General features: G+C 37.4%; 1 protein-coding gene across 1 annotated transcript; it reads left to right on the top strand.

The window, feature by feature from the left end:
- Window positions 1-3,677: 3,677 nt before the first annotated feature.
- Window positions 3,678-12,549, top strand: LOC145478078 (RING finger protein 122-like). Its single transcript, XM_081455985.1, has 6 exons — window positions 3,678-3,775; window positions 7,220-7,355; window positions 8,367-8,433; window positions 9,368-9,415; window positions 10,020-10,099; window positions 10,830-12,549. The coding sequence occupies exons 2-6, from the start codon at window positions 7,246-7,248 to the stop codon at window positions 10,960-10,962; spliced, it is 438 nt and encodes a 145-aa protein (XP_081312111.1). The 5' UTR covers window positions 3,678-3,775; window positions 7,220-7,245; the 3' UTR covers window positions 10,963-12,549.
- The last annotated feature ends 43 nt before the right edge of the window (window positions 12,550-12,592 follow it).

Here is a 12,592-nt window from a genome sequence, read left to right as displayed (position 1 = left end):
GAACCCAGTTGAAGGCGTTTGTGGGCGGAGTTTGTTTGCGAAGCAAGAGATTTTTCTTAGCGCTGTTTTCTCGAATAAATTTTTTCGCTTGAAGCAGACACTTTAAAGAGTTACAACTCAAAGGGGATTTGTTTGATCGCCCTCAAATTTGGACAGTAGCTAGATTAACATATAAAAAACAAAAACTTGTCTGCGAATTGTTTATTTCGAAATATTTTTTCTCCGAGAGCAATTTTTGTACGATCACTTCACATTTTTTAAGTCCTATTTTGAAAATGTTCTGTAACTTTTTACTGCAATTGAATGTGGCAAAACGCAGACACGCTTTTTTAGCGCTTTTTGTCCTGAAACCGGGGAAAAAAATAAATTGGCGAAAAACAAAATTCGCTTTGACTTGTAGCTTCCAAAAGGTGATTAGGACGCTCGCATTTAGTGGCCGTGAAAAAATCGGCACTTCATTTTATTTCAAAATTTTTGGTATAGTTTGATAGCCAGCTCTATAAGCTTTAATTTGATATAGGGGTTTAAGTATCTACAGCTTAAACCGAACGCGCTACATCGCTTGGACGTGAGACACCCCTGAAGGTATACGGTAACCTTAATTATCTAATTTTCTCTCCTCACACTTTCTGGAGGAAGGCTTGACTTTTCTTGACTTTCGCAGACTTAAGTGATCTTGCATGATATTGCCAAGGACTGTCCCCTTCGGCAAACGTTGATGTCGGTTCATCGATTTATCATTTTTGACACAAAGTTACGAAGGCAATTTTCTCTGACAGCATTTACTGCTGTACTGTTAGCACGTGGATTAGCGATCTTGCTCGTTTGTTAACTCCTAGTTTCCTTTTGATAGATCAATTTCTCTACCGTCTTCATACATTTTGCTAAAAAATAAAAAAATCTGAAGTTGAATTTTGCCCCACACGCTGTCGAATTCTATTTCCGTTCCGTTATTTGAGCTCTTCGTTTATTAGCTGTTTTAAACAAACATGGCAACATTTGGAATCCGTTGACGCAACTTATACAAAGTATACATTAAAAAATCTCTAGTTTCTTTCCCCAACTGACATTTTCAAATTCAGGGCGTTTTTCCACAGGCTTTATCTTTAATTTCTTCCACAAGTATCTCATTAGAGCTTGTAGTTATGTTTGCATTCGAGAACAAGAAAGTTTATTCTGTGATTGACCGCAGTAAAAAGCTTGAAAGAAACATGAATTGGAACATTTTCGTGCGAAATGAGAAAGTTCCAAAACAAATGAATAACAGGTGTCGGAAAAGATTGGTCGAAGTTTGATTTTCATACAGTTATACTGGTTGGACGCAATGAACAGAGTACAGATGTTACAGTCTTGGCGATTACGACTTCAAGCCAGAAACACTGGGTACGTCCGTCCACCATCATAAACTGCTTAAAAGACCAGGATACTTTTGAGAAGACATGGGCAATTTTTCTGAGCAAAAACTATTTTTCGATTTCAGGTCGTGCTGACTTTTTTCTTGGTAGGGAGACTCATTCAATTAATATAAGTATAAATTATATATTTTCCTGGCTCGCTTGAAACAGTTTTTTGCTCGGATCATGGTTTGCAGGAATGTATTTTGGTAACTTCCCTCTTCAAAACTATAAGGCTGGCCTCAAGTCAGCGTTTTAAAGAAAACATTCTGCTGTACACAGCTGACAAAAACTCCATCCGTCTATGGGTGTATTTTTTTTTTTTTTTTTTCAAGGAGAGTATGCTTCGCAATAAAATCCATTGGAAAAAGGTAATTTACTTAGTAATCTTTAGAGACATTTCAGTTGATGATTTGCTTTCAAAGAACAATTCTTTAAAGGTACTACTGACTCAAATGACCACAAATGTTACGTTGCGTAGCCACATCATTCTAGAATTACCTCCAGTACACAACAGGAAAAAAAAAAAACACGTTTCGTTTGATTCGTGCCTTGACAGATGTCAGTCAAAAACGCCTCCAAAAAGGTTTAATATGATGTAGTTCAACGATTCATTCCTCTGATCTTATTTTTTTAAGATCTCTTTACTCAAGAAAGTTTCAGCTTCGGAAAAAACATTGAGAAATTACGAGGCTTAGAAGTAAACTGGAAGAAGCCACAAAAACTGTACAAGTAATTAGTCCCCCGTGAACAAAACGAGATAAAAATACTGCCAAGGGTGTTTTTGACATTCAGAGAAATCTAAACTATTTCCTGTTTTTCGGAGTTGGGCTACAGCATTACTAAAAAAACAGGTAGTTATCGGTTATTTGGGAAAGCTCTCTCAGCTGAGCCCTTCTTTAAAGATAATAATGACTGATGGTACAAACTAAGAAAAACTTTAAAAATATGCAAACTTACCATATCAGTTGCTCTGACAGCAGTGAAGAATCATCAAATGTTTCATCATTGAACACACTGAAGATGACAGGATAAAAAAATCACCAGCAAGAAGTCAAAAATAAAATCACAAAATAAACCCCATAACGTTTCTTTGCTGTATCACAGTTTGACAACATAACGCAATCAACGTATGTCTTTTCCGCGTATGGAGCACCTAATTCCATCCATGATAAGCCCCTCCTTTGCTCCTCCCCAACCCGTTTAGAAAAAAGCTCACTAAGAACTCTTTTGAGACAAAAATAAGGTTAGGGCTATATGGTCAGAGGTTGACAGTATTTCCCTTGAAATTTTTTATAATTTTAGTTAGCTCTAAAAGGAAAGCGGTTTATGAAGTTATGCTGCGAGTCAAATAAAACGTTGAAGGCGTTAAACTTCTCAGCTCGGCTTCGCGACCTCACCTTTCAGGCACAATCGATGCAGTACACCGTAGATATTTTTGTCGCAAAATATTATGCACACGAGGAGATGTTTATCATTTTTGTGGTGGTTACTGTGCTAGATTCTACCACTGACCTCTAAAATATCCCAGCCGGTGACAAACAGGACTTGATCAACAAGCTTAACTCTGTCTTTACACGTGTTCCCTCGCGCTTTTGCCGAATCGTCAGATTTTGCTGGATTTCCACCTTTTTATCGGCCTCAAATGATCTGTACATAGTTACGATGTACATCTGCCTTCTCGAGCTGACCTTTACCATCTTATTGTTGCAAGGTTTCCTCGTTTTTTTCTGGTAATATTGTAAACGAAGCAAGAGTCACCGAAGACTTGTTCGCAGACCACTTCTGATGAATAAATTAGCCGCTTCAGCGTGCGCTTTTGGAAGAATTTGCAATGTAAATTTGAAAATACACTAGATCAATTTCCCGCCAGATAAAAATCACATTTTGAATATCTGGACTTTCATTTTAAAGTTATTTTAAGAAATAAAATACCAGAGAGACTTCAAATGCCTTTTGGAAAAGGTTTGGTGGAAAACAAATGCTTAGGGGCGTGTTGTGCTACTTGTGTACAAGCGGAAAAGAAATGAAAGTATTTATGGAAACATAAGAGTGAATGATTTCGTCCAAAATGAGTGACCCTAACAATTACGATGATTTTAAAAGAAACGGTCGTAAATTTGTGGAGAGAGGGTTCCACTCTCCCATCCTGAAAACTGTCTTCGGGAAAGTTCAAATAGACAAGACGTTGGAAAAACCAATTTATGGACCCAGCACCCCACCCCCACTCCTCCCTCGTCCCTTTCTTCGTATTGTCATATCGCAATGAACGTCGGGAAGCAGAACAAAGCCATTTTAATCTGGGCCTCGAGGAAATGTGGAACTCTTTCTTCAGAAATACGCTTACAACTCACGGATTTTGATCGCAATGGTTAAGCCAGGTTAGTTATTTGTTTCCATTTTCATTGCCTCACTTTTTTCTGAGCTGAATCAAGAGGGACCTTGTAGATTATTTTCCTCCGCTGCATCGAAGTTAGCTGCGTAGCTTAGCTTTGTTTTGAAGGCAAACAGCAACCGTTATTAATAAGCTGACTATAGTTATGGAAATTAGATGTATTTGGTATGCCTTTTTGCTTAAAAACCTCGTTTAATTTGTACATTGATAGTATCAGTTGTAGGAAAAGTTGAAGATCAGATTCGAACTGAAAGTTTTTGTCGACCTTAGGCAAATAATCTGACTGTCCGATTAAACAAGCCGTGTCTTCGATTTTCATCAAGCTTGAGACCTTTAAAATGAAAATAACGCAACAACAAGAGGCAATATTGCTGTCGAATATTGTATTAAACCAGCGGAAATAGGGCTGATTCCTTTTACAGGCTTGATTACCCTAGCAACACGGGATAGAACGACGAATACATGTAACTGGGTCAATAAACCAAAGCATAATCTTGTTTAGTATTCATGAATGGTTGACGGCCAGCGTACGAGAAGGAATGTTATTTTGTTTAGGTACAGTACAAAATATGAAGTCTTAAAGGTTTGTACCAGGAACGAAAGCAATGCAAACCATGCATAAGCAATGAAAATAGATGAAAACAAATGCAATTTGCAAGTACTCTTACTGATCTGTTTCTAACACTAATCCGACCTCGTACTGTATGAATTAAGCTTACATCATCTATGTTGCATTGGCGCTGCTGCTCATATAAATGTATTCACAAAAAACACAAGCAATGTACGATATTGTGGATTTACCTGGTTTGAATCTCATGACAGATCGATTTGTCTTCTTCTGCAGTTTAGTAATAGGGACCTTAGTTACGAGGACGGGAAGGCCAGGACGGCAGTGGACGCGGGAAACTTTCGCGGGTCCCGTCGTGTCCCCAACGACAAAATGCTAAGATGTGTATTTTCGTAAAGGACAGCGGCGTCAACGTAGACTAAAGAGATGGTAGAAATCTCATCCTATTAAGTTTAAATGATGGTGAACAGTCAATACTGAATTTATTCTTCTTTCTTTGTAATAAAGAAATCAGAATTTTCCTACGAAAAAATAAACGAACAACCTGATCGACCTACTTCAGATGGCTTTTTACTACCGAGCGTTTGAGGACTTTGAGAATCCTGTCGTTAGAGAACCCTGACATTGGGTGAACATTTTGATTTCCATCTGTAATTGTAACAAGCATTATAAAAATAAAACAAACATTACATCAAAACAACAGTAAACATCAGTTTGCAACTGTGCATTTTATTTGCTGGATGAATGCTTTCATGGCACTCATTCTTACAACATTTTATCGACTGTACTTACACTGATGGATTCTCAATGCACACGGTTTGTATTTCGTTTTGAGCTTGTACACTCATGACAGCGACTGAACAGTGACTACAGAAACACAAATGAACAGAGACAAGGAATATTTTAGTTCACATTTTTTTTCGTATTTCAGCGTAGTATTTCTACACTGCAATCACGAAAAATGTGAACCCAATAAACATTCTCATCAATGTAACTGAAAATAAGGTCGACTGGAACATTTCCAGGTCAAAACAAGAGCAAAGTACTCATGTTGTCCATATGATGGTAAGTCGGGCCAAATGGCGTCCTCGATGAGATGACAACGGCAGAGAAATGAGTCGAGAGTTCTTGTGCACATGCCCAGTTGAGTAAATTTACTTGGGATAGCCGTCTTAGGTCGTCCTGTCCTGACATCTTAAGGTCCCTAATGATTCTTGCAGGATATCTCAATTTAATTACAGTTCAACCTCTATTAAGCAGCCACCCTTGGGGAAATGGATAGTGGTCGCTTAAAAAGGGTTGGCCGCTTAATAGAGGTAAAAACAATAGAAAAGCCCTTAAATTACTGGCCGCGTAATTGGAGTGGCTGTTTAATAGGTGGCCGCTTAATAGGGGTTGGACTGTAGTGGCCACAAGATCTGGTCACATAAGTAATGAGATGATGCATGTGTTTTGTAATTAATTTTTTTGTTCGACTGCATTTTATGATTATTTTAATTAGCCTCATCACTCTTGGCTGGTTTGGCATTTCTCAAGAGAGATGATCTTCAATGATCTACAATGCACTGTTAAAAAATTCCCCGCTGGTGATGAAAATCTGCCCAGAGTCTGGTTAAACTGGATGAAATTGAATATGCTGATTGGTCAAATAGCTAATTTGTGTGAATGAAAAACTATCTGTTATTTTAGTCTAACATTAGACCAGGATACTGGCCCTATGTAAAAACTGTATAATTTGAATTTTTTTTTTTTTTTTTACTTTGACAATATATTAAAAGTCAGCTTGATAGCGAGACCTAGAGGGCACAAACAAAAGAAATGAATAAACATGTCATTCAGTTCCCTTTGTTTGTGTCCTCTGAGCCTCACTATCAAGCTAAATTTTAAGATATTGAAAGTGTCCTATTGGGAGACTAAAACATGACTGTTGTAAAATTGAGCAACCTCATGCAAGTCTGCAACACTGCAACTATTGCATAAAGACATTCATTGAATTTGTTTTTGTTGATGTCAGTCTTTTGACACCTTTGAGAACCAGATATGTCATAATTAGTTCTTTCCCCCTTTGTTTTCAAACTTACAAATCACAACTTACAAAGGGATTCCTAATGAGATGAAAACACGTCCGTAAAATGTTAGTACTCATTACATGGATTAATGTTTCTTTGACAGCAGTGGTAGTTCCAAGTAAAGCAAAAACATTAATAAATTATGTAGTGCAAATTATTAACAGTTATTGCAGTAGCTATCAGTGTGGGATACTTTCTCAGCTGTGAATCACAGGTGTTCTTTTTTGTGAAATGTCAACCTGGCCTAGAGGGATGAGATGCCAGGCTCTTAGCTCTAACAGGCTAGAAACAATGTAGGCATGTTTACATAACCTGATGCGGAAATGAGGGGAGCTACTAGAACGAATTTGAAAGTTTATGAATCCCACATCATGTGGGACATCACATGGGGTTATTTTTATTGACTAATAAATTGTAAGTACTTTCAACTTTCCAAGATGACTTTTTGTTGTTGATTGTTTTCTTGTAAACAAGAAATGACTTTTCAAAGTCATTTTAATGTTTAAGTCTAGAAATTAATTAAGTGTAATTTGATATCTTAAAAATAGCATTGTGGAAAACAACTCTAGTCTGCATAGCTTATAAGACCATGTACTATATGACCAGAATTTTATAATTATTATAAATTAATAACAAACAGAAAATGGTACAGGTTGTAACATGGCCTAATATGAACATGACAAATCATTTGGAAAAATCTGAAAATTTTTGTTAAAGTGTTTAAAGTTAAGCTTCACCGAAAGTTGCCAAGCTTGGTTATGTCTGATTTTTGACTGGTCATCTTTCATTTCAGGGTAAATCTGTCATTCAACACTGGTCATGACTGGTGAAGATTATCTTAATGACCCATCTATATTCTTGTTGCCCATTGTCTTCATTGGCTTCCTTATTCTTGGACTTTGTTTTGCATTCTGCTGTTATCTTTTAAGGTATGGGATAGTTGAGACTTAAGTATGTACTTTCATCTGCAGTAAGATAGTATTCAGTGATTGTAAATTTACCAACTGAAGGTGAACACTTTAAGGCCACTGGGGCTGCTCTAGCTGGTCTGATTCATAGAAAAAAAATGCTACAACAATTACACCATTACTCATACAATAATAAAAGTATCATGAATAAAACTTCTTACAGACTCCTCCATAGTGTGGAGACCTCAATATACTTCTGCCACAAATTAGTGCCCGGGGTGCTTATTTTAATTTTAGAAGAAGACACGGGACACTTATTCGAGGGAGGGAGGGGGGGGGGGGGGCGCTTATTTAATTTTTCCCAAATCATGGCCTGACATGATCTTTTTTTTTTAAATACATCATCTGGGCGTAAACAACAACATAAGCTGTTTATTCGATGTTTATCCACATAAAAAGCTGATCCTAAAGTTAAGTTTAAATCATGGCTCTGTTAGTACTTGTACAGTAATTTTTTTCCAAACTTAACATTTTCACAAATTGAGACAATGCACAAATCTAATACTACACGATGAAAACTACACATCCTTTGTCTCATTGCGCATCCACAAAATTGGGGGAGGGGAGGGGGCGCTTATTCGAGGGGGGTGCTTATTTGTAATTTTTGCCAGTAGGAGGGGCACTTTTTTGAAGGGGGCGCTTATTCGAGGGGGGGGGGGGCACTAATTTGTGGATTTACTGTATTCTCTACCTGTATTACATGGACACCTACATGCCTCTCTAGTGTCTGTTTAAAGGGTTAATTAGTAGCTGTATTGCAAAGTGAATTTGTGTGATAAATTGGAGTCATGTCACAATAGCAAAACTTGGCAGGTAAATTGTCATGTGGTTAATATCAGATGAGAAATTAACTAAAGTTAGCGAAAAAAAGTTGCATGGCAGTATTTTGAAAGGGTCTTGTTAAAAGAGGGAAAAATTGTATTCAAATGGTATTCATCACAGACTTGAAATGTAATATTTTGTTCTTTCAAGGACCAGCGATGAGTTGAGTGCAGATGTAGAATCTTCAAGAAGAATTGAATATGATGGCCTAAGACGGGTAATTCTATGAGATTACTATCAGTACTCATTTTGAAAAGTTCTAGAAAACGCTATTAACAGTTGTATAAAAGGGAACTTGCTTTCGAAACTCTGAGGCCTTATTTTTTGATCATCACCAAATGAGACAGTACATGTAGCTGCAAATTGGTAGTGAATTTGCCAGGATAGCAGCTGCCACAGGCTGGCATGAAAAGGAATGCAATGTAGAGATCGGATACATCTGAGGGTGGAGATGATATCGGGAAGAGAAAAATGTATAGTGTTCCTTCTTAAAATATCTTTTTGTCTTGCATTGCTTGCTTGGAAATATTGTGTAAGGCCCCAGTTATATGGTGTCAGGTACCCGAGACAACCCTCCCCCAGAGGCAACTTTATCAAGCATTTATATTTGAAAACCTAATCCCTGCAGGTCAAGTGAAAGTTGACCTTGCATGATTATTCTTAACCCCTATTGAATAATCAAATGTGTAAATATCCCTCTTTCTTTGAATTTTCCTCGGTCATTGGATCACAGTGGGTTTTGCTGAGCTAATTTTCACTTCATTGATACAAATTTCTGCTTTAAATCCTAAACCTAGGCGTTACGTGACACTCGCCATGACAAGAGTTGTCCCGGTTGGGCAAGCTACGGCATTTATATGAAAAAAGTTGTCCCACCTACCAGGGTTACCCTACCTGCCGAGGCAAGACAACTCACCCACCCGAGTTGTCTCACCCCCCGGAGATGAGTTCGCAATCCTAATCTAAAAGATTAGTTGAATTTTGCAAAGAACTAAACTAAAAGTTAACTCAGCCAGGGTGACTCGGACCTAAGTTTTAAGCCAAGGGAAATTTTGAACATTTTTGATGTACTGTCATGAATTACAGTTTTAAAAATTGCAAAAAGAATCTGTAATAATATTATATTTTTGGTTTATTTTGCTATTTTCAAGGGAAACTACAGGAGGAAATGGCTAAAGAAAGTTTCTCTAAAGAATGATGTAAGTGCTCAAATCTTCACTCTAATGTAAAAAGTAAATAAATATATAGTAGATTTGAGGAGAATCAGAAATTTTGTCAAACTGATGCATTAAGTTTAGCCACTGATTATGAAGTTGCCACTCCAACAGCCACTGTTGAAATTGAAGTTTGTGTCATTTACTGTACCAAGATAAACTGCCAAACCAAACTTCTGCAATACTGTATTCATTGTAGGGATCAGCACATTTGATTAGGTTCTTTGAACTGGGCTACAATGGCAGCTAAAAGATTATTTTGAGTTTCTGCATGCAAGTGCTATGTTGTAACACCGTCGACTGACAAACACTTTTCAGTTGACTCTGCAGATGACCCCCACTCCTGTTGTTGAATTGTCTCCAGTCACCAACGTACAACTTACAGCCCTTTTCAGAACTACCCTCACCCAGACAATCACACCATATATGAACTGCTATTTTCACTGCGCAAAATATATGAGAAATATATATATGAATTGATTAAACATAACTAGTTACAATTTTTCTTTGTTTGTGCATATATTTGAGGACTTATTATTCTCACAATCACTTTGCATAAAGCCCATCAATATTGTATTTTGTTTCTTAGACATGTGCAATATGCTTGGATGATTTTCAAAACAAGGAGGAAATCAGCATTTGTAGATGTGGACATGCTTATCATCACAAGTGAGTCAATAAAGGTTCTTGATCACACTGTGCAGCTGGTTAATATCATATTCACATTGATTTCTGCAAGGGGCTCCATGTAAGTGTAGAGGCGTCAATGAATAACAAGGAAAATTGGAGAAGATGCTCCTGCAAAACCTGGGATTTCAGAGACCTTGCTTTTTAAAACAAATGTTAGGTGTGAAATCCAATCAGAAACCCTGTCCAGTTTCTTAAAACAATAGCACTACAGCAGACATTGTCCTCCTACCCTGCTCTGTCCATGGAACCAACTGACCATTTTTGTATTTTCGGTTTTGGAGTGGAACTGTAGCTCTCAACTGAGTCTAAACCGGGAGTGATAATGTGGTAGTTTTGACTAATGTATTTACATCCTAGCTTGTCGCCTCCCAATTCAAATCATTTGATGATTCTTTTGGGAGGTTACAAATAAATAAATATTATTGTTCTGTTTGCACATACTCCCATGCAATGATCTGCATTTGGCAAATTGCTCAACTGTAACCTCCCAAAATGAATCAATAGCAGTCTGAATAGAGTCGCAACAAGAATAGAAACATGTTAACTGTCTATTCAATACTGGAATATGAAATCAATATGATCTATTTGTGAACTTGTACATGTCTTAAGGTGGGAATGGGAATTAACCAAAATCACCACTGACATAAACAGATTGAAACTACTGAACAAATATATTAATTTACTACACACGGTTGTTACAATTTTTCAGATGTATTATGAAGTGGATGGAAATTAAAGAAACATGCCCCATATGTCAGCGTAACTGCAGGCATGAAAATGAAAACGGAAATGCCAATGGAGGGGAGAGAACACCATTGCTGACAAATCCTTTAGAGCTATGAGAGATACAGCGCAGCACAGAGTTTTAAACAGTTTGAATAAAATGTCACAAGGAATGGACTGATGAATCAGCTCAACGGAGTGTGTTTGGATAAAGAGTTGCTGACTTTATTACACATTATGCCTGCCACTGGAAAAGCAAGATTCTTTACCTCAGAGTACAAATGTCTATGCGGATATTTTATTGAGTGATTAATTGATAATATGCTTCTTGTTTTTATCTTACGATTCATTCAACAGCTTTTATCAAGAGCTTTTGCGTGACTGTGCAAACATTTATTTTTTCCATAATGGGAAGCATCATTTGGCAAAAATAGGCAAAGTGACATAATGTCATGGAAAGTTCCAGTTTGAGTCAGATTTTAATTTTATTCCTGAATGTCAATTTTTTTTATTATTTAAATTATTGTAAAAAGTAGATTTACACATATGTAGTGGGGATTTAAAACTGGGGTGTTTTCAACTGTTAGATTTCTCGGCTGTGTTATGTAGTCTTACTCCATCAACTTATGTAAGTGTCAATTGCTTTCTAGACTTAGGGAAGAAACTAAATGACAACTTGGCACCGCTACCAGTTTAAGCTTGATGATACCCTTAATCATGGGTGAAGGCAAATCAGCCTACAGTCGAACCTCTTCTTACAGCCAGCCCCACCCGATGGACACTTTTATATTGCAGCCAGGTCACACTTGCTTCCAGAGTAACTACATCTCACATATAATTTCTACCTCCACAATACTGACACTCAGGAGAGCTCCTTTTGTGACCGTATTGAGGAGGTTCAACTGCATTACCGTGTTTATCTTTTGTTAGCTGTAGGTTATGTTACAGTAACTTGTTAACCTGTGTAGATCCGCTCACTCTCCTTAAGATCTTGTTGAGTTGGTCAGTCATTACGATCTTTAGATTGGACTAAGAGTACAAGAACGATTTACAAATTTCAAATCAGTGATCTTTCCAGAGCCCTTGCTCCTCGTGTTAGTTTCAAGTTGAGAGGGTCGCTCATGGGATGAGATGGGTATGTGACGTGAAAATGTGAAGTCTGCAAACTAGAATTGAAAAGTCGCACTCTTACTCAAACTTTAAGTCCCCTGATATTATTACGGCATGGTCTAAACTGTTGATCGAGTACTTGTGTTAGACTGTTTCTTACATTTCGCCGTGTTAGAGCTGAAAAACAGGTTCATTAGGTTATTAACAAGTAGTAGTTTATCCAATGGCGTTTGGTTCACGTGATAAGTTATAAAGCCAATCACAAAGCCATCTACAGCAGCCAATCAGAAAACAGGTGTAATCTGATTGGCCAAGACAACGTAGGCAACAAAATTTGGTGTTGGCTTTGCATCTGTTGGCGGTGAGAGTAGATAGTAATACAATTTATTTTGATTGGCTGGTAAACAAATAAAAGCGTAGAAATAGGCCAATTTAGGGAAAACCAGCGGCCTATCTGTTACGTTTTAGCCAGATATTGTGAATACATTTTACCATAGGCAGCGTTTAATGAATTTCTTTTGTAAATATAAGTCTTACCATGCGTTTCGTTATGACGATGGAGCACGGTATTTAATAAACTGAATGGGAGAATCGTAGTACGAAGTGTCAATATCTGTGTGCACGGTCAGTCGCCCGTTA

Source organism: Orbicella franksi, chromosome 2 (assembly GCF_964199315.1).
Source record: "Orbicella franksi chromosome 2, jaOrbFran1.1, whole genome shotgun sequence".
NCBI lineage: Eukaryota > Metazoa > Cnidaria > Anthozoa > Scleractinia > Merulinidae > Orbicella > Orbicella franksi.
Note: the sequence above shows the minus strand (reverse complement) of the source record. Positions and strands in the feature narration are given on the sequence as shown.

Coding starts and splice junctions, on each gene's coding strand:
- LOC145478078 (XM_081455985.1), top strand. CDS start 7,246: ATGACTGGTGAAGATTATCTTAATGACCCATCTATATTCTTGTTGCCC. Junction 8,434..9,367: donor AATATGATGGCCTAAGACGG/GTAATTCTATGA, acceptor GCTATTTTCAAG/GGAAACTACAGGAGGAAATG. Junction 9,416..10,019: donor AAGTTTCTCTAAAGAATGAT/GTAAGTGCTCAA, acceptor TTTGTTTCTTAG/ACATGTGCAATATGCTTGGA.